At 40.3% G+C, this 23,473-nt stretch overlaps 1 protein-coding gene across 1 annotated transcript in view; it reads left to right on the plus strand.

The window, feature by feature from the left end:
* galnt18b (UDP-N-acetyl-alpha-D-galactosamine:polypeptide N-acetylgalactosaminyltransferase 18b) overlaps nucleotides 1-23,473 on the plus strand; it is a gene marked incomplete at its 3' end in the record, with an annotated part of 83,666 nt that overhangs the window by 35,610 nt on the left and 24,583 nt on the right. Inside the window, exons 3-6 of the mRNA XM_083996226.1 lie at nucleotides 750-916; nucleotides 8,729-8,912; nucleotides 9,854-10,051; nucleotides 10,218-10,332. Coding sequence (XP_083852352.1) covers nucleotides 750-916; nucleotides 8,729-8,912; nucleotides 9,854-10,051; nucleotides 10,218-10,332 — 664 coding nt within the window. The remainder of the gene's footprint in view (nucleotides 1-749; nucleotides 917-8,728; nucleotides 8,913-9,853; nucleotides 10,052-10,217; nucleotides 10,333-23,473) is intronic.

Here is a 23,473-nt window from a genome sequence, read left to right on the forward strand (position 1 = left end):
TTCTGTGAATTAACCATGCTCTTGCCAGTAATTACCAGTGTGATGTCGGCTATGTGGTTTTATTTATATTTGGCATGCAGGTAAGATAACACACAATCCCAGAACAATCCAGTGTTTCACAATTAAAATGAAATGGTAGTGTCAAAAAGATTATTATGGGGAATTTGCAGCAGATTTAGTTGCCACCATCCACACACTGTTATTGAGGGAATAATTGTCTGGTAATGCATTTGTGTCACAGAAAACAGAGAGAAAACATCAATTTCCAAAAAACATTATCTGCAGCTTTATGGCCATGTTTTTTATGGCTTGCTCTCTCTGTATTTCTTCGAAGCGGGCATCAGTCTTCTCTTGGGAGGAGAGGCTGGCCTCCTCATTCACAATGAAAATGTCAGGAAACATTGTTTTAACGGGGAAATAGAGGACCTTGACTGACAGTCCTTAGCACACAGCCATTTATTTATTGCTCCATAACTGCATTGCAGGTGCATCACTATTGCAGTAGTACTCTGAACATCATATTTCCAAAAACCTGCTGCCCGTGAACCGGTGCCAGTGACTACATTTATACCTTGATTCATGAAAATAGGGTTCTGGTGCAGTCTGCCAAGTAGCTGGGTTGGCATGAAATCTGACATTACCTGGCTCTGCAGGAATCAATGTCAAATTTATCTGTTAATCCTTTAGACAAGATGTAGATCCAAGCGTCGCCTCACTAAGGATTTGTTATTTCTCCTCCTCCTCCACAGGTGCAAAAACATCACTTATCCTTTAAACCTTCCTCAAGTGAGCATTGTGTTCATTTTTGTGAACGAAGCCTTGTCCGTCATCCTGCGGTCCATTCATTCTGCAATGAAGCGGACGCCCTCCAACCTCCTCAAAGAGATAATCCTGGTCGACGACAACAGCAATAACGGTGAGCAGAACTATTTTATAAAACAGCTATTGGCACATTCTCATTAAAATCAACCTGATTTGTTGATAAAAGTTCTTCAAATGTTCATACAAAGTGGCTGCGCTTGTTTGAATTGCCAGCACTAGACACTGTACACATGCCAGTGCTACATATCCTCGGGTGCTGCTCTAAAACAGTTCTTCTTCTGATGGTTTTTGGCATTTGGCAAACAGCTTTTTGGTGCATTACTGCTACATTCATTAGTTGCAAATGGATGCATTCAGTTCGCCAGTTCAATGAACAGGGCTCATTTAGCACATTCATGCACAACACTGATCACAGTGTCGCCACCTCTCATACTGCAGACCACCCACTATACAATATGTTGCGCTGACCAAACAAATGTGCATCAGCTCCTTTTGTTTCTTTATGAATTATTATTGTTCCCCCCATGCTGCTATACAGGATCTGTATGTGAGTCTCCACATTGAAAGAGCGGCTGTGCACAGTTCATACATGTGGCATGGTGGTAACCTCTTTATTGAAATCGTCTTGATGTGGCATTGTGATCTTATGGCGGCCTGATTAACCTAAGTGCTATTTCAGCACAGCAGCAAACATTTCAACTGTTGCACATAAATTGAAGGTTCATACAGTAAATCCATTAAAGAACCAAGCTTCTGTTTTCAGATGAGTCCAGTGTTGTTTAACCTGTGACCACATTTTAATGCTCATTTTAATATTTTTAAAGGGATAGTTCAGATAGAGTTATCCGTGGCTTCTCTGAGTTACAGGGGGTCTCGGCGTAGCAGTGCATGTCAATATAACGGTTGCAGATGGATACCAACTGTCTTCGTAACAAAAAGACACACCAAAAAACATCCAAATACCTCCATGCTGCTCGTATGTAATGTCCCTCTTGTATTGAAGCCCCGAAATGCGAAATTGTCTCGAAAAAAATTAAATAAGTCTATATTTCAAGCTTGTTTTGTAGCGGAAGCTTCTCGAAGCTCCTCTTCCCTGTTCGTCAAATTTGGACGAACTGGGAAGAGGACAGACCCTGGTTCGTCCAAATTTTACGAACCGGGAAGAGGAGCTTCCACTACAAACAAGCTTGAAATATAGACTTTTTTTTTTTTTTTTGGGACAATTTCGCATTTCGGGGCTTCAATACAAGACGGACATTACATACAAGCAGCATGGAGGTATTTGGATGTTTTTTGGTGTGTCTTTTTGTTACGAAGACAGTTGGTATCCATTTGCAACCGTTATATGGACATGCACTGCTATGCCGAGACCCCCTGTAACTCGGAGAAGGCACGGATAACTCTGAAACTTCTCCCAGCCCTTAGTCGACATGAGGGTGAGTAGATAATGAGTGAAATTTCAATTTTGGGTGAACTATCCCTTTAAGCAAAAGTCAAAATAAGGTTTCCTCTGGGGAATCATTTGTTTCTTGGCAAGAAACATGTAACATTTGTGTGAGTAGCATTACTGACAGCATGAAACTGATCAAATCAGTGAATAAATAAAACATAAGGAGACTAGTGAGTCTATACTAAAACACTGATTATTGTAGTGTTGCACTCAGCCTGCTGTGATTTCCTCAGTACAAAGATATATTCATTATTGCTGAACTGAACCATAAATTCTAGGCAAAACGAAAATGTGTACTTTGAGTTTGAAGGGTCATCACACCCCAAATTTACCAAGAATGAATAAACAAATACTTTAAAATGTGGAATGAAAATGTTCCCTTATGGTGAATGGACACTTTTGATAGTACTGTAATTAATATTTGTTAGTTGGCACTGCATTAATGTCCCTTTCCAGAAACTGTGCCATTGTTACTCCACACAGCACAGTGTTATCCATTTTCACTGGAACAACTTTTCATTGCAAAAAACAGTCTTTGTATTTCTGTCAGTAATTAAGTCTGTTCGAATTACCCAACACCCGACACCCAACACCCCCTCATTTCACTGGTCAAGGGCTCAGTGAACTGAAGTAAAGTTTTAAACCAGCTCATGGAGCAAACATTTGTATTTGATTTCACTCGGTTGGATAACAACATCTGCTTTTGCTGACATCTATCTGAAATAAAAGATAGACGCAAATTTACTTGTCATTGTGAACTGTGTATTGCGTAACGTGTGCATCTGTTGAACCATGTCAGTCAGTATTACTCAGCAGCATTGTGTCTATAGTTTAGATATCACTGCGTCGTGCTTGGAGGAATCAGTATCTGTGGTATGTGCAGCTCCTCCACTGACCTCTACACTCCTGTAATGTCTTTAATGTGAGGTTGTATTCACTGGATTTAACCGATAGATGAATAACACTAATTAGCTGCGAAGCCTGGATATTTGCCTTGAGGCAGATAACAATCCAGCAAGGTGACGAAGTGTTTGCCCATATCTTGTCTGCATTTGCAACTATAATTCTTACATATGCATGCAGCGGTAGTTGTGTAAACAGTATTGGATCGAAAAGACTATACTGAGTTCTGTTGAGGCATTATTACAGAGATTTAGTTTGACCGATGTGTGAGAATACTGATAGGTGACTTTAGCACACAAGAACGAACTATAGACTTGAAACCACCTGTGAAAAGTGGATCCAGTCATTTACAGTGTAAGGCTTAACGACGTTACAAAGGCAGAAAGCAGGCTATAAAAGCGGTAATGACACTGTGCCAAGGTCATTTATAGGCAATACACTTTTAAATGGGCTGTGATGCTTGTTACAAGGACTGAGACAACCATTAGGGGCAATCAACATGGGAAATACTGGCACAGGGAAGAATATGTTTACCAAAGTCAATAATGCAAAACATGTCGAATGGCCTGTAGCTTACTGGAAGAGAATATAGATCGCTGTGGTATTGTTTTACTAAGTTGTATCTACATGTTGGAATAAGAATGGTCTCCGCCAGGTTATTAGTTACTAGGAAGTTAGGAAGAATATTCAAATGCATCCATTCATTAAAAAAATGCAAAGGTGAGGACCTAAACGTTTTCTCCCTTTCCTCCGAGCATAGCCGTATTATCACATCACATCTCATAAACATTCATATTTCATCACGTAATTGAGAGCTCGGAGCAGTCGCCCTTAGCACCCTCAGATACCCAAATCATGCACTGACATTTCGCTGGTGGCATTTCACCCTGTTTGCTTGAGCACTCTGTCACACCACGTCTGATAGGCCGGGTGTTATCATTATCGCCATGACTGCGAATCTTATCTGTGCTAAATGTCATTAGCCCGCTGACCCGTGATGCCGCCGCGATTGCTGAGGGGGGTCATCGTCCACCGCTAACCTCTCAGGCATCCACAGCTTTACATTAGTCATCCCCGCCACTGTCACAGCTCACCTCCGAGAGGCATTAGCATGCAGGAGAATGTGTAGCCATCAAGGGAGAGAAGGGCAAATTGACCTAGCTGATTCTGCCTTAATTGGATAATGTCCCAAGCTGTGGCCCAAGAAAGGATTGTCTGTGTAAGAGTGAGGTTTTGAGAGGGGCTCACTTATTAGACAGGCTGTCAGAGGGCTTATGATTCAATACTTTAACTTAAATGATTTATACTAAGAAGTCTTGTGTATGTGTGAGTCTGGAGGATTTTGTGATGAGCAGCCAATTTCAAGCAAAATGTGCTTTGTCTGTAAAATAAATTAGTGGAAATGGCTGTGACAATCTCTAATGGCCCCGGTTTTCACTTAAAAAGTGTTTTCTAGTTTACTCACTTTACACAGAATAACTCTAAACATTCCTATCTGCGAAGCTAAATCAAGTGAATCCTTTGCCGTCTTTAATTAATCAGACATTAAAATGGGACTGATTGCTGTCAATTGACTAATCAGTGAATCAACAGCTCTAATTAGGATCAAGATCTTTGTTTCAAGAGAGGGCTGTGTATCAAGGTTAAGCATCGAGAGCAGGAGACAAGTTGTTACTGATCACATCCTGTGACTCGCTTCCACTTTCTCTGACACGTTCGTCCAGCACCTCAGGTGTGCAAAGAAGTTCCAGCAACTGTTTGAAACCAGTTTGATACCCAGCAGGCCGTTTCTGCAGGTCCAGCCAATGAAAGCTGAATACACACACACAAAAGCTGGGACAAAATCCGCACAAAACCAACAACAACAAAGCCGAGTTTTACATCACATACGGCGATAAAATACAAGCGGTGCCCAATTGTTACTGGAACTTCAGCAGCATGTGTTAAATGTTTTTAACTAAACTGCCAACGGGCCCAGGGTTTCGAGATGAGACTGCAGGAATTGTGGAGAACGAGTGAGAAGCAGTTGGATATTTTGAACAAGGATTTTTACAACCGTGGAGTTGTGTAGTCTGAAATTGCCAAGTTGTGTAGTTGCGCTAACTACACATCAACTGTGAGACCCATATTCATGCCGATTTGCCATCTGCTGGGCCAGCAATAACGCCAGCGTGGTAATCAATGGCGTTTAGTTTAAACACGCAGGAACAGAACATAGAGTATTTGGCGCGCGGTGCATCACGCGCTGTTCAGGCGTACGGTAACATACAGCGATAAAGCAGCAGGAGGCCGTAGATGAAGCGACACCGTTTCTAAAATCCCACAAATCCTTGGCCTGGTTGTACGCAGCTATACACCGCACCTATAGGACAATGTCACAATTAGATTCTGGGCACAATTTAGAGAAATCAAACTCACAGTGTGCTGTTGTGAATTTAGAAAATCAGTATCCCATATTTAGGTTGTTATATACTGTACATTCTGACTGCATGTTGTTTTGTAATATCGCACTGAGGACACACTGAGCCTCACTCTTCATCATCTCAGACGAAACCCTTCAGTGTTTTGTTGTTGCATTTAGAGCCCATCACTGCATAACCACACAGTGATGTGAGAAACCTGTTTGCATCTTGTTCCAGTCCAACTCCATCCCAGAGCCCATTGCTCTCCAGCTGAGCTTCAACAGGATATCAGTCCTGAAAGATTGATGACTGTTGGCCATCAGCCATTCCTGGTGTAATGAACTGTGCGTTATTATGATTTGTTATGAGGCATAACACTTCATCTTTCTTGTTTTCAATTCACTCACACATCAGAATGTCTTAATTATTAATAGATTAGGAATTATTATGGACACAGTAATCTGGTAAAATGTCGTGAGCAGCTGCTCGCATGAGTAACTCCATTACTGTAGCTTTTCTCTGTGCTTTCTTAAGCTTTTTTTTTTTTTTCAACTAAAACCCAGATTTTATACAATTGTTTCATAGCTATAGACTTCTCCATTCACAGTTTCCCTGCTTTAAATTCTGAATATCTAATCAAGGGCAGATTTACACCTGGGATTTTTAGCTGATTGCAATTAACCCAGAAGGACAGAGAACCAATCACTGCTCCTCTGAGTGGGCTGCTACTATATAATACTTAACATACATGTAGAGTACTACAGAGTCTCAGCTTCACTATTATTCTTCTCCGAACTTGTTGATAGCAGCAGCTCATAGTTTCAAATGACCAGCAGCTTATAGTAACATGTGTATTTATTCATTCAGCTCACTCGTGATGTTAGTTCTTACCCAGGTACAGTTATAGGACAAACTGAGATAAGTGAAGTCAGTTTAATTTTGGCCACTAGCACTGCTATGAAGTAATATTTTTATGAGGGGTCTTTATGAGGACACACATACCCACATTGGGGCATGCTGCCAACACCAGGTCGACAGTAAATCAGGACAAACTGAGTGTAAAAGGTAAAAAAGAAAAAAATGCTACTACTATTATGAGAATGAATGAACAGGATGAACTCAATGCAGTAGGGCAGCAGAAATAAAACAGAAAATATAAATAATAAAAATAATAATAATAAAGACACAGTTTTTCATCAAGCCATCTTTATTTTGTTTTCCTTTTCTTGTCAATGCCTGTGACAACCTTTTACCCTCAATTCATCATCAGACCAGAGCTGTGAAGAACAGCGACACACTCACAAAGGCAGTGAGTGACGCTTCATACTGCCAAACATGAGTGTAAACAGTGCCCAACTTGAAAAATGTTTTATGAAGAAGTCAATGGGTTTCTGCATTTGTTTGGTCTCTATGATGCACACAGTGAATATAAAACATAACAAGAAAAACTCCACAGGCCCTTGACATGAGGAGTCATAATCCTTATCATTCAATATTGCATTGATTCACGGCTGTTATGACGCTCAGGTATTAGTATATCAACTTTTAATATTTAAGAAAACTGCACTTGAATCTTTATTGTTGATCTATATCAACAATACAGATAAATGTTACACAGAGTACAACATGTTTTCTCTTGCAATACTGTTGCTGTGTGTACGTTCAGACCAGACTCATAGTGGAAACGTTGAAATAATTGGTGGTGTGTGTTTGCAGTGTATTACAATGTCACAGTGACACTGACCTTACATTAGCATATACTCCATATAATATCACTTCATTATTGTTGTGAGACTTTTGTGTGAGATTTTGTAATACTGAGTGAATTAAGAGTTAAATCTGATCACTTCCTTGAAGAAATTCCTTCAATTTAATGATATCACAGTAAGCAAACCTCTGAAGAGTTAGAGTTTGCTGATTAAAGATATGGCAATGATTTCTATAGTGAGATTGACTGTTGTAGATACATAAATTGATTTGCTGTGAGATGTGTTCATTAACAGGTGCTAACTTTAGTCATCACGCTAAATGACATGTAATTATTGTTTGAACGGTACGACAACATTAAGGCTCCTGAAAAAATATTTTGCAGAAGAAGTTATAATTCATCTTTAAATAAATCAGTGCTGAAGTAGATGGAAATGTTCTGCTTTAATCATATTTTGTAGAGTGGATGAAAGATGTCTGTCATGATGTGGACTATTTTTTAATAACAGACACTACCAGTATCTTCACACAATTTATGATCAGATGTTCTTCTCTACCAGAACTTTTTTTTTTTTTTGCCCCGCTGTTGATGGATTGGAAAATCAAACTTCTCTGGACTTTATAAAATGCCTCACCCTGCCTCCAAAGTAGCCAGGCGGAGCATGATTTCACGGCGGCCGATTTCTGTCTGTTTTGCAACCGCTCCCTATTCCCTTTAAACTCAGAAGTTTCCACCGGTAAAAAGTGAAATAGTGAGAACGCAGCCTCAGGTAATTTATGATGAAACAACAATACTGATAAAAGTTTAATTTTTCTCTAAGGTTTATCCTGTTAATAGTAAATGTGTGATAAAATAGTGGTTTTTCTTAGTCAGTGTTTCCTACTCACATTTGACACCATGGATAAGGTGTTATTCAGTGGCCTTGATAATATTTTATGCTTGCACCGCACGGGGAACCTTTGATATTCTACCATAATTTATTGTATTTTTGAGAAAATTGGCACATAAACACACGGGCAGTCACTCTTTTGACCTGCAGGGTATTTCATCATACAGCGTATGTCTCAGGTAATGAGGAGGAGGTAAACAGAGAAGCCAAACATTAAACTGGACGGACTTAATCCGTCTCCTCCCCTCGTGTTTTGAAAAGCATTGCAGGCTGAGTCCTCTATATTGCAATATCCCGTTATGACTGGTAAGCTCCATGGAGGTCTGCAGCGCTGGCTCAAGCTGCTGCCTCTCTGGTCCACTGATCAAAGCAGTGAAGCGTGAGTATTTCTGGCCCAATAAAATACTGCCCAGTGAAGGAGGACATGACAACATCTTGTGGGTTGAAGTTTGTTCACAAGCTTACTCACCTATCTCAAACGGGATCTTCAAACACTCTTCAGATATTAACGTGAAATTCCTGTGTGTGTGTGTGTTTGTGTTTGTGCTCTGCAGATGAGCTGAAGGAGAAGCTGCAGGATTTTGTGTCTGAGACCAACGGCAAGCGTCCAGGGTTCATTAAGATGGTGCGGCATGCCAAGCAAGAGGGTCTGATCCGGTCCAGGGTGAGTGGGTGGAGGGCTGCCACTGCTCCAGTTGTTGCCCTGTTTGATGCCCACGTCGAGTTCAACGTCGGCTGGTGAGTCACACACAGAACGTGTGCAGCATGAGGTTAGCACAGCTCAACACAAGTGCACTGGTTCTTGAGTCATATCTCTGTGTGTGTGGGTTTAGTGAAAAACAATTTAAAAAGAAAGGCTGCAGATTGGCCCTTTTTTTCAGAGACTGTATCTATTACAAAACTGTTCTTGTAATGTACATGTAGAATGGACGCAAGCCGCCCTTGTATTTTAAACTAATGTGTGTGTTAACATCTAGATTGTGCAATTGATCCAAGCGTGGACATGTAAAATCAATAGCGCTACATTTTCTAGAGAAAGACCGGATGAGAATGTGTCGGGTCCCTGCTCATATGTCTGTGCAACTTAAAGTAAGTGAGTTTAGCTCAGCACAGCACCAGCTCGCCGGCCTCCGAAGACGACAAAATGTGCCTCCAGTGTCTTCTTTAGTTTTCAATAAGGCAAGGCATTACTCAATAAAAAGTATTTGATATGCTGGTTGTCAGATTTGTCACAGGATGGTTGTCCTCATCTTTTCATCTTACTCTCAACCAGAAAGAAAATTAGTTTGTGGTTGTAGATCTTTTACACGATGTTGTCTTTAATCAATATGCATGTAGCCATACATGTGGAACATGAGCAACTGTGTCCCCTTCGCAGATATTTCTTAAAATGACTTTGTGAGTGCATTGTGTCATTTTGAGTTACTGCATAATATTATTTGCAAATGATTAGAAATGTTTTATCGCCCCAGTATTTTGAATTAAAGGAACAAAAAATCCCTCAGTTTATTTGATGGGGAATAATACTCTGTCAGAGAAATAAATTGAAATGAATCAGCTCATGAATTTGTTTTTAAAAAGGGGGCCGTACATGACAGATGTGATCAACGGCCTAATGGAAGACGTCTGTCAAAACAAACAGTCACAGTAAAAATTGCTTCCTCTCTCCACATTCGAAGGGCCGAACCCATTCTGCAGAGAATTAAAGAAGACAGAACCCGCATCATCTCCCCATCATTTGACAACATCAAGTACGACACGTTTGAGATTGAAGAGTATCCGCTGTCTGCCCAGGGCTTCGACTGGGAGCTGTGGTGTCGCTACCTCAACCCACCCAAGTCCTGGTGGCACAAGGGCAACAAGAGTGCACCAATCCAGTGAGTGTCCTCGTAGCCGTAGAATCGAATAATTAAATGTTGTGCAAGGTCACGTTTCTCCTCTTGTTGCCGCTGTATCTATAGCAACTGTGCTAAGCTAACATTTCCCGTGCAGACAACAGTGACTGACAAATAAAACAAATTTCTATCTTCTTCAATCCTCCAGGAGTCCAGCTCTGATTGGCTGCTTCGTGGTGGATAGGCTGTACTTTGAGGAGATTGGTCTGCTGGATGAGGGGATGGAGGTGTACGGGGGAGAAAATGTAGAGCTGGGCATCAGGGTGAGTAATAATGTCACTCGCCACGGCCATGGGCCATTTGTCATCCAGGTAATGTGTGGAAAATTAACTATGATAATGACACTTAATGGTTGTTAGAAGCAAGGTCACCGTGGGCCTCACGCTCTTCCGTGTATGTGAAATGCTAAACTCCTGGAGAAGGAGTCATTTGGTTTGAAGTGATGTGGGAGCGTGCAAACTGTGTCGAAGTACAATGGCAGCCAGTGAATGGATTTCAGAAGTACGATTTAGCTAATGTCTGATATTTTCTTAACATTTTACCAGATGCTACAGTATTTGACCTCACAACTACATAATAATCAGTATGAAAAATTAGAAATAGCTGTATAATTGACAAAACAATCTTATGTGTGTCCACTCAGGCTCACCAGTAAATTGTTGTGGCCAATATTGTCTCTCTCTCATCGCTGACATTTTCATAGCTAAAATGTATATTTTCCTTTAACAAATGATTCCCTAAGATAGCTCGGGGATTGTTTGTTGTTTTTTCTCCAATAGAAGTAAAGGTGTATTTGTCAGAAATGTTCTCACCTCTGGATAAATACACATATATTGTGGCAGTGACTATATACACAGCATGATGGTGTATTTACAGTGCCCATTTAGGAAAACTGAGCTAAGGAGTTAAAGCAGAAGTAAGCTGAATTTTTATGTTAAAATAAGTCTTAAATAGTTTTATCTTCCGACAGCAATCACTTACATAGAGTGTTTGGTCTGAAACACGGGTCTGTCAGTCAGTCACTCTGCTCTGCTGTAAGCCCAGGAGAAAACTTTCCTTGTATCCTACAACCTTTATCCAATGAGGAGAGAGAACGGCATAAAGGGGCGGTCCTCTCTGTGTGTGCAGCCAAGGGATGCGCGAGAATGTGGTGACGTAGGGACGAGGGCGGGGACTGCTAACTCCATCGGCTGACAAGAAGTTAGCCAAAACGACCAGATCGCTTACTTCTGCTTTAAAGTTTCACCCTGTTGTTGTTTTTTATCCATTATTCGCCCTTAACTTACATTGAAACCTTAAAATCAGGTGAAATGGTTTCGAAGTGACTGCTAGTTGACATGTGTTCTTCTGCGAATTACATATTCAAGCCGTATTCAAGTCTTGTTTCTTTTGAGTATTTTATACACTGACTTTAGGAATAATTGGATCACCATACCAAAAACGTACTAAAAGTAAGTGTCAAAAGTGTTTTTTCGGCTCTATGACACAAAGGAATATCAAGACTTAAATCACATAGGAAATAATTGTTTGCAGGAGCAATTCATATTGTTATTTTCATAACAATAAGGGAATGATAGAAAATCATTAGCCTGTTTTTTTTTTTAAAACCCTTCCACACAAGTACACTAATGTGATGCCAGTTGATATGTGCTTTGACAGGAACAAGTGAACACATTGGAGGAAATTATCCTTTGGCAAGTGTGCCCAAAATACACTGTGACATGCTCTCTCGTGTGTCATCCTAGCTAGAATAAATAATCATCTCTAATTAATTCTGAAGTCTGAATGATCACCTTCTTCCCCCGGTGATTACACAGAAACGCATGTGAGAGTTGTAGGACTCAAAGTCATTGTTATTGTTTGCATTGATGTGTGAAGACAATGCTGGCATTGAAGAGAAGAATGTCTCCGGTGTGTTTTAGGAGGCCACAGGGCACTATATTAAAATGATAATATAAACCTGAAAATGAAAATGAAGTTCCACAATAGTGTTGCAGTTTTCCACATAAGCATTGGAGTAAAAATTAAAAGTGAAATAGCAATAAATCATTTTTCATTTTCACTTTATTTTCGTATTTTATTATCATATTAAAATGAAAATGGATGGACACTTAAACTGAGGCAGCTTAGTCGTCTGAGACAGAAGCCATAAGAGCTGCACAGCTCATTTCTCATTTTGTTGGAGCAGCTTCCAGCAGTTTTTGCAGCTTTAGCAGTATTTACCTTATCTCATCCCCTCCCCACCGGAGTGCCCCTAGGATTGGTGCTGGGACCCCTCCTCTTTGCAATGTGCACCGCCTTCTCAGGTCCAATTATTCCCTCCCATGGCCTCTTATGTCACTGCTATGCAGATGACACCCAGTTTTACCTGTTGTTCCTGCCAGACGACCTGCCGACAGTCCCTGTGACATATGCACATGGATGAAGGAACGCCACCCTCACCTCAACGTGAACTCAGAATCAGAAAACCTTTATTGTCCCCTGCACATAGCAGTGGAATTTTTTCTTAAACGTGTGCATATGTGCGCATAAAAGAAACATAAAAACACAGTTTAGCATAACATAAAACAAACAACAAATAGATACAGAATGACACAAGTAATAAAAACCTTAAAAGAACATTAAACGATTTCATAGTGAATTATTGATGATGTTGAGGGCGGATGCGATGAATGATTTTTTCCCTAAGCTTGTCCTTGCTAAAGGGACCCTGTAGCGACGGCCTGAGGGAAGAAGTTGGAAAGAGTTGTTGAGTGGGTGAGAGGGGTCGTGTAAGATGGTGGTGGCTTTACGTCTGACTGCCTGTGCGTGGAGGTCTGAGAGGGAGGACTCTGTGGTGCCTGTTATTTTACTTGCATATCTGATGATGCGTGACAATTTGGTTTTGTCCTTGACAGAAAGAAAAGTGTACCAGGATGAGATGTTGTAAGTTAGGACTGACTCAATAAGTGATCTGTAAACAACTGTTAAAATGTCTTTGCTCTCATTAAAACTCCTCAATTTCCTCAGCAAAAAGAGCCGTTGTTGTGCCTTTTTGTAGGCTTGATCAGAGTGGACAGAGAAGGACAATGTTCGGTCCACCTCAATGCCCAGATACCTGAAAACCTCCACCTGCTCCACCTCCTGACCTTTGATCACCAGTGGCTGCAGTAGTGAGTGGGCGGAGTCATTTTGGTCAATCTATCACTCATATCATGATATCAATATTTAAATTGTTATCTTCATCCCAGCCAAGGTTGTAAAAAAAGCAGCTATCCTCCTCTGTCCATGTTACATCTCTCCGACTACAGCTTTGCTTCATTCAACATCAGAACAGTCAGGCTTCATCTGACTCAGTACACCGCCCAGCTCTTGGTCAAGGCATGGTTGTCTCTCGCCCCGACTACTGCAGTGCTCTTCTGGCACAGTGAAACCCTGGCAGATGGTCCTGAATGCAGCAGCCTGCCTGGTCTTCAATCAGTGCATAAGGGCACATGGCACTAAGCTACTCATCGACCTATACTGACAGCCCATGACCACCACAGCAACTTATTGAATAGATTTCTACTTACCTATTCTATTCAATTGTTAGGGCTCCCCCACTTCTAAGTGGCTTTGGATAAAAGCATCTGCCAAATGGGTAATTGTAAATGTGAATGTTACCAGTGTCCACTCTAGATTAAGCCTTTGAAAATTCCATTGTAAGTGACTTGAATATTTCTTTGATCAGTGGAAAATCAGGTTGAATTGCTTATATTACATTTAAATTTTCAAATTGCCAGCTGTGACTTTGAAAGTTAAATGTCAAACAGCTTTTCCATATTCATGCTAATATGACCACAGAAAGACCATAAGAGTTAGTGAAAATGAAAATGTAAATTGGATAGTTGCATTTTAACATACATAAACACATACATATGTGACAACTTCGTAATGCTCTGTTTGAATTACATTTTCCCTTTTAAATTCATCATCTCGACATAGTCCCCATAGTCCTCAATACAATTCTTCCGACAGTGCTATACTTAATTTGTACACCAGCTTTCAGCTTTGACTGGGAACTGAAAATTGCTTTGTGTGTGTTCACTTCTGCAGTGCCACAAGCAGATGGGCTGAAGAAAGAACAGCCCTCCTTAGGGATAGCTAATGATAGCTCACATCTACTGTACAAAGATCATTAATGCAGCTATCAGCCAGTTCAATAGCAGAGAGAAGTGAGGGACAACTCCTCCTCGGCTGCACTCTCGCTAGATTGCCCTGTGAGGAGAAAATGGAGACAAGCTTACAACAGGACGTCGAATGTGGAAATATCCATCCTCGCTAATGACAGAGATGCAATCATCAGTAAAGAAGGGAGATTGGTCCCCTAAGTCATTTTCCTCCAGAAATTACATGCTTTTAGAATCCCTGGGCCTGATAATAGCCTCACTGGCTGCTTTATAGCTGGACACATTGATGATTTTATCACATATATTATAAAACGGCGTTCCACCCCTCCCTTTGTATTAACAGTTTGATGAATCATTTTGTGTGTTCACCGCTCTGTTTCTGAGTTTGGAGTCCACTGTTGCCCTTCATGTTGTTTACTTGCTTGGTTCTGACAGACTGAAGGAACTCGCCCTTGCCTGGAGGTTAAAGTAGTTTAGAGTTTAGTAATGCTTTTGAAACTGTGGGTGACACAGTGAGCTGAGAGCTACAAGACTGGAGGACCCTGGCTTGGCCCCAGATTAACAGACCCAGCAGGCTCTGTCTGTCTGCTTTCCTGTCTGTCTGCTTGCCTGTCTATCTATCTGTCTGTCTATCTGTCTGCAGAGCATTGGTCATGCCTTCAGACCACCTGCCAGCACACAGACTGGCTGCTGACGGATCCTCTGAGACACTCTCTAACCAGGCCAACAGCTACAGGCTTTGGCATGGGCTTGAAAGGGCTGTCCTGGGTTGTGTGAGGGTGAAATGAACCGCTGCTCTCCGTTCACATTTTGGTCACAAAGTGCAAACTGAATTTTTCCATCACAATGTACAACAATTTGTGCTCTCAGTAGGCACAGCAACACAAATGTTTGCCTTATGTCATGTGTAATAAGACACCCTTCTGCAAACGTATAGTTGTGTGTGTTTGTGTTTGTGTTTGTGTGTGTGTGTATTTGTGTTTGTGTGTGTGTACACACCCCCTACCACCCTCTCTATCGCTCTCTCCATTTCAGTCGAGGCAAACAGCCACCCACCATTAGCTTGGTTCTGGTCAAGGTTTCTTCCCATTAAAAGGCAATTTTTCCTCGCTGCTGTCGCCAGGTGCTTGCTCATGGGGGAATGCAGTTACAGTCTCTGTAAATATTCGTATAAAATACAGTCTCAGCCTGCTCTATATGAGCTCCCGGAGATAAATGATGTTATAATCGCGACCATATAAATAAAATGATTTGACTTGTGAATGTAGAATTTGTACCAGCAAATCCGCTTCTGCAGCAGTGGCATCTCACTGTTAACACAAGGCAATGTAAGGTATCTAAAAGGTGTTACTTTTACAGTAAAAGGCCACCTGAAACGGATGTTCAGCTGTGCATGTGTTTCTGATTAAGACAAGAACCTAGGGAGGGACTTGTCACAGATATTGATTGCTGTTAACTGTAGTCAGTAGAAATGAATGTACGTCAAAACACCACGGAGGACTTAAGGTAATCATTTTTTGACTGACTTTGGCGTATAAGATAACTTACTGCAAGGATACAGGATTAAAGCTGAGAGAGTACATTTTTAATTTCATGAAGAAACCCTGTAACACTAGTTATATAGGTTCACCTAAATGCCACTGAGATGAAGCTTATAATCTATAAAAAAAAAAAAAAGCCACTTGTAACAGACAAGACATCCTTTTACTTATAAATCGTCAAAAATCACACCGCTTTCCGTGCTGGTGAAATCCACAAGGCTTTGCTATATGAAATTAATTTCACTTCAATATATTAAACCTCCAGGTTCGTACTTCAAGTGGCTCGCCAACAAAAGACCGATCAAAGACTGTTTAAGATTGAGCTGCCTGCCTTTAAGGCTCCAGTGATCTGTTGCTAGCTGAGCTGGGTCGACTCTGCATAAATTTCTCATCTGAAATGCCCCTGTCACAATTTCATGTTATTTCATTATTATGAAACGGATAGACTGAAACAGTTCACACATTTACAGTATATTCGACAGCAATAGTTAACTGTGATCAGCCTGAATATCGGTTGTTTGATTGACATTGATCGCTTGATTGTACCACTGCAGTAACAGCAGCGCGGAGCTCAACACACTCTGCAGAGGGACACAGGAGTTTTAGCTGCAAGTCAGAAACTGATTGCCGTTTTTATCTTTTAACTTCTATACAAATTAGATCTTGTCAGTGTGGGAAAAATTATTGTGATGCCATCTGTGGCATATTACAATGAATTGATGAAAGATGTTCATGGAAAGCGTGGTGCTTGTGTGCTATAAAAACAAGAGTTAGACCCACTACACAATCGTTGGCCTGTCACAGCTGTCTCACTATTCCCGGTGTCTGTCTGAGCTTCAAGTCTCAATGTGGTGATTTGTTTCAATGTTCAACAAACATAAGATCCAGTGTTGTTTGTTTTTTTTTTTGTTTTTTTTATTGCGAGATGCTCCTTCAAGTTAGATTGTACAGTAGAACGCACAGCAGATTGAGCAGGATCCTGAAAATGAATTATAGTCGGCTACAAATGATTCCCTGAAACACCTGTGAGAGCTGGGTGGTGTGCCAGTGAAGCCAGCTCGCAACAATGCCTCAGTGGAAGACCGAGGCAAACATCATCACTCTCAACTGCTGCCAGGACAGTTGTGTTGAGAAATTCGGATCATTGAGGACTATGACGACAATTATGATGCCGGCTCTGTGCTCGATATTTGTGAAAAGGGCAATAAAACACCATTACTGTCAAAAATAATGACTTACACATTAGAGCTTGCCCAAATATTTGGTATGCAGTTTGCACTCAGAATAAGCAATTTGCTGTTTTATCTGTATGAGCATTTTAAACAGCGACGAAAAGAAACATTATTCTGCTATAATGTGCAAAATACGGAGCAGCATCATTGATCAGACCTTGGTAGCTTGAGTTCTGCTGGTAATGACAGTCAAGACAATTGATCTGCATATAAAAATGTTTAATCTTGACCTGTTGCTCTAAACAAACACATTACATTACATCTGCTCAATGTACGGGAGTGATAAATATGTATAGCGCAGGCATGCAAGTTTTACTAAAGGCGTATAGAAGATACATATTTATTAGTTCCGATTTAACATATGCAACAAATCACACCACCACAAAATCTATGCAAAGTCTATGCTAAATGTTTTATAACCTGATATTTCAAGCCACACAGTGAGTGAATGTAAAACAGAGAAGAACATCACATTGACTGTTAACCAGGCAGTGACTCAGCTGTTTCTTATTGACCCGATCTGTACCGTAGATGAACACTGTTCAGAGAAACCACAAAGCAGCGGTAAACGGTGCATCAGTTTTTCACTTTCTTCCCTGCTGCTTTGACTTTCTCTATCGTTCGAAAGGTACAAAAGCTCTGTGCAATCATACAGGATGAATAACAAAACGTTGTATCATAATAACTCGGCCTGTAATTGTAGAACAGCCCTGATTGAGTTCCATGACCCCCGTGCTGCTGAAAATCTATTGAACCCCACTGTGTAATCTCAGACCAACAGGACAATCAATGAGAAAGTCTTTTATCTGACAGCGGTTATGTAGCCCTCTAGTATACTCAGGCAATACCACAACATATAAAATCAGTATTCACTAATCTTGATTGGGCCATAATTTAATCTTTAAAAAGTATTTATTAGAGAAACATGACACATAAAAATAGCCATAGTAACATTACACAGCCATGACTTCTAACAAACGCAGATCTGATCACCCAGTTTTGATTGTCTTCATTACTCTGACTCATTTAGAGTTGATTGCAAAACTTTTTTTTATAATTGCCTGCAAGGCATTACCTAACATGAAAAAGACCCACAGTAGGTTGAACCTGTATCTGCCTGAAACCATCTCAGCTTTCATTTTGTTTTGATGATGTTGCTTTATTGACTTAATACTTATATTACTATAAATGTATGAGCCTAGAGCTGCCTAAAGGCTATCACTATCACTCACTGCCATATGAATATTAATGTTGGACCCAAATGTAGCCTACATTGATTATATGGAGAGATGTTATATGATATATAGATGTTATCGAATGGGCACTATAGTTGATCTTAATTATCTGCTATACGCTGTTATATTTCTCTCTAGCAGCCAGTTTCCCTTTGACCAACATTTTATAACAAGGCAAATTTACATCCAAGTCAAGTGTAGAGGCTGAGTTGCTTCATTTAAAAAACAGAATCTGGTGTCGATGGCAGTATAGTTCTGATGTTTTAGCCGACATCACAGTTGTGGAGAAATATTAAGACTGGGAGCAACGACAAAAACTCATCCAGAGAAGGATTTGAAGAGGGAGTGTGTTTCCTTTCCCTTCCTTCTGGTTGCCATGAGCAGTAGAGGAGTGATTTACAGTAATAGGACTTGGGGAGGGTGAAGGGTGTAACTGCAGCATGTGTGGATGATGATGATGATGATGATGATGTGTGGTAGCAGAGTTTCAGTAGCACAGAACAGATAGATAGTCTCAGCACCAGATCTGGTTGAAGTGTGGGCTCTAGTGCACAAGCTCCTGTTTCATATTGTGCATTTCCTTCCTAAGCTTTTATCCTGTATTTCTGAATTCACGGATTCATTTATCAGCGAAAAATCTTTCTGAAGTCATCTCTCTCCAATAAGTTAATATTGGTGGTTTTCTTCTCCGCTGCTGAAATTTTGCTGTATCTGCTGTATCTGTTTGCATGTATAGTGATATGCCTTGATTTACATATATATCATCTCAAATGCTCTCCAAAACGGAAAGTTAAAGCTCCATTCAAAAACTTCGGCAGTAAAATGGGCTTTTTGTTGTTTTTATTCTGAAGCGAAAAGGTGATAGAGGTCTTGACCTGTAGCTGTTTTTCTCTGCATGAGTCCCTGTTTTGTTTATCTCGTGCAGATGCACAAACAGAAGGGAGAGGCCAGCTACACACAGACTTACAGATAGTGAAAATGTGTTAAAACATGCAGAGCTGCAGCGACAAAGGCCAGACAGATAAAGATTACAAGATGAAAAAACTACATGCTTCGAATTTGTAAGAAATTACACCTCTTGAGAAACAAAATACACACATCATGTTCATTACACCTCAAAGTTACACACTGTGTTGTTGATGCAATACTGATGTAAACTTTTGTTTGTTTTCAAGAAACTGCCACAGGGCATCTTGGAATATTTTAGCAAGACTCATGGATATTTATCAGAAGATCCTGCAGCCCAGAGTAAGAAGTCTTAATAAAGACTGCTGTGGAGAGTGAGGACAGGCTTGATTATTGTGTGAAATGTTTCACCCCTGAAGGACTTGCCATGTGATAATATGCAAACACGCCTGAATGATTCACACTTTTTTTGTGCTGACAATAACTATTCTGAGGAGGAAGGAAGCTGTTTACTTTATTTATATAAAAAAATAAGTCAAGTCCTTCATCCCAAAGACTTTTGTTCTCAGTGGGTTCAATTTCACGTCCACACAGCAAAACTGTGCTCGTCAGTGCTCTGACTGGAGGCTTTTATTTGTAGATAAGCACCTCTGAAGTGGCTGCAACTGGTGGGTTTCCCCAGCACAGACGTGCCAAGAGAAACTGGTCATTAAGATGGCTGAATTAAATTCTTTATAGTGTTACTTCTGTAGATAGAATCAGTCTACAGGATTACAGCAATCACAGTCGCACTTTGGAAGACTTTGATTTTGACTAATGAGTATAGATGTAAAATACACATTTATATATATATATTAAACATCTAAAATATGAAATTCCCCACTCACTGTTGTTCAGAGTTGTTCAGTAGTTTCATTTTTGATTTCATTATCCACACTTTATGAAAGACTTTGGATGTGAATTACAGATAATTTGAACACTGAACCACTTCATTTAGTCTCTGCAAATATGATTCAGACCGAATTAACACATCACTGGTTACCCATGGTTACCCATGGCTGCGAATGTGAAGCAATAACATTAACAGGTCCTGGATAATTAGATAACACAGAAAAAACAGTGAAGAAATTCATCAACACATCTTCTCTCCTCTACAAAACTTGATTCTTCTGGTTTGAAAGGATGCTGTAAAGTGGTACGTTAATAAGTCAAGGCTATGAATTTTCTCTTGGTGGTCTGTGTGCAGCTCTGTCCCCTACAAATTACATTTGTATGCATTTATTCTTCATTAGCGGTATACGTTCAAGGGCGATGTTCAGAGTCAAGTGAGGGTCAGCAAAATCAAAAGAAGGATGGTTGGGCATGTAAAATACTGACCCTCAACACTGACGGCCTCTTTTTTCCCCCCCTGTCTGTGTATTTTTACAATTTAAACGATCAATCATCCCAAATTACAAAGAATATTTTTACTTTTTTCTTTTTTTCCACTGACCTCACGTGTAGACATGCAAATAGTTTTGGCTTAATTAGTCTATTGGGATTTCTGTTCCCATCACAATACGGTGAAGATGTGGAGGTCAGTGTTGATATTTTGTTTGTGGAGCTCACGGCAGATAAATTGATTTAAATAATAATATGATTTATCCAAAGTCCAAACAATATCCCTTCTGCTCTGGTTGCCCAAAAGAGATATATTCAGTTCACTGTCATTGAAGAAACAGAAAATATTCATATTGATGAAGCTCAAACCAACTAAATTAAACAATTTGTTTATTTATTTTTTAAACTAATTGATTGTCAGTTCCCATGTGGAATCTCTAACACTACTGGCTCATCTTTCTGAAATTTCTGCTATAGCTATTTAAAGTCTTGTATTGACATGGGGCCATGACTTAAAGATGATTGTACAGAAAAAATAATGATATGGAAGAAGTGAATAGTTCTCAGTTCTCCCTGCCTCAGAGAGCGAGTGGGTTTGAAAACCCACTTTGCATTTGAATGATTGTTTTTCTCGCTGGTTTATCTGATGACCGTAGAGAGTGTGTGAGGGACGTCCACCCCTTCCTCACTATCTCTGTATCTCTCACAATCAAGCCTGTAGATCTCCCAATAATTTTCTCATCAATGTCATCATTTAAATTACTAGAGTTTAGTTTTGTTGCCTATTTTGTTTCCTACAGTCCAACAGAATAAGTATACTTAGAAATTGTTATTGATTTCTATCATCTAACACATTGTGTGTGAAGCATTCAATTGGATTTAGGCAGTTTTTAATGAATGGAAGTTGAATACAATGACAGGAGCATTACATTTATTAACAATTTTTTTTACAGTGTGATCGATAAAGTGAATGTTATATTATTAGCACACAAAATGAACGTATTATTGTTTGTATGCAGAGGTGCTCCTTTTGCTGTGATATAAGTTCCTCACTATATCTGTAGTAGAGGCAGCAGCATCATTAGCATCAGTGCACAATAGTTTAGTATGATGTGACAACTTTTTGTGGTGAGGGCTCAGTGAATTTTTGTCTCCTCAAAATGGACACTGGATTAAAATGATTTCACATATTTCTTAAAGGGATAGTTCAACATTTTTGGCAAATTGGCCTATTGCCATAATCCTTATATGTTTAGGAGTAGGTTCGTTATCTTTAATTGTCGGTGGAAGCTATTTTTAGAATGGCGGAGCCAAGCCTCGGATTGGGATTTCTTGGTTTTCCTCATCAAATACACAATCCAACAACTCCAAAACACTCTGGTGGACAAGTTGTGACCTGCACATTCACCACGCTATGAGATAATAACGGAACGTTACCAGACAGAGTTGTTTTAGAGGCAAATACAGAGTCTGCTTGATGAAAAACTGCCCCCGACGGGAACACGCATCAGCGGTTTTGCATGAATTTATCTCAAAAACAACTCTGTCTCATAACGTTCCGCTATTATCTCATAGCGTGGTGAATGTGCAGGTCACAACTTGTCCACCACAGTGGAGTTGTTGGATTGTGTATTTGTTAAGTTTGATGAGGGAAACCAAGAAATCCCATGAGCCTCATGTAGCTCTGAGCAGCTCGCGGCTCTGATACGTCGTCCTAAAAATAGCTTGCACCGACAATTAAAGGTAACGAACCTACTGCTAAAAATATAGAGATTATTGCAATGAGCCAATTTGCCAAAATGTTGAACTATCCCTTTAACACTTTAAACATCAGCTCATTTGAATCTGGTTTCCTACCTGTGGTGACTCACAGCTACATTATACACGTGTGTCATGTGCCATTGATCCAAATCGGGTCACTTTGAAACTTAAATTGTATTTTGATCCAGACTCTGCCCCCTGACTATGTGGCATTAAGGAAGATTAATGGCCTGTTGACTGTTGTGGTTCGACCTGTAGCCTACGCTGTTTTGACCTTTGTTTGCTGTTCACATTGAACCCTTCTCCCTCAAAGTTCTCATTTGAATCTTTGCTACTACCTTCAAGATAGCAACTGGACGCCATCAAGTCAGGAAAATGACGGATATACACTTACTGTACCAGTGAAAAAAAGGAAATACGCTGGTAAGTGTGTGTCCACTATTTCTCCCGGCTTGGCGGTGTCCAGTCACTATCTTTGTGGTAGTTTTTATGTAAGCCCACAGCGCCACACGGCCACACAGACACAGTCACCATATAAGTAGAAGACCACAGGTGAGGATTAAGCAGGATTTCTTTTGTATAAGTCTATATTTTGTTGTTTTCTTTTGGAAAATCCGACAGACTCTACCTTTTAAGCATGAGACTGGGATTGCCAGCACATTCACATTCACACATTATGAATTAAAACACCTATTTCTTTATATTCTGTAGCCCAATGTACCAAAACATTTGTCTGGATTTTGTCCCAGACGTTGTCAAGTTTGAGAAACACAGTCTTCATGCTAGAGACACATCACCTGTGTAGCTCAACTTCCATAACAGTGTATTTGTGCAAGCTGGAGGACAGTGATTGAGATGTATCCTGCCTCACTTCCTCTGCAGCTTGACTCAGGATTGCCTGTGAGTGGTTCAGCTTTTCTATGAGGAGAATAAGCATGGCACTCCCCCTTTCAGACAGGAGACAGGGTGAGCTCCTACGCACACAGTGGAAACTCTCTGCCAATTGTCTGCACTGATTCAACTCTGTGCTCTGGGCAGCAAAAGAGGAAGCTAAGCTTCACCTTAAAAGTAAGTCTGTGCTTTGATGTGAAGGGTTTTATTATCACAAAATACAGAGGAAATGTGAAATGAATGCAGTGGGAAGTATTAGGATATTTTTTAGAGCCAGTTAAGGTTTCTGGGGGCACGGGAGAGAGGTGGT

This window comes from Trachurus trachurus, assembly GCF_905171665.1.
Source record: "Trachurus trachurus genome assembly, chromosome: 3".
Lineage (NCBI taxonomy): Eukaryota > Metazoa > Chordata > Actinopteri > Carangiformes > Carangidae > Trachurus > Trachurus trachurus.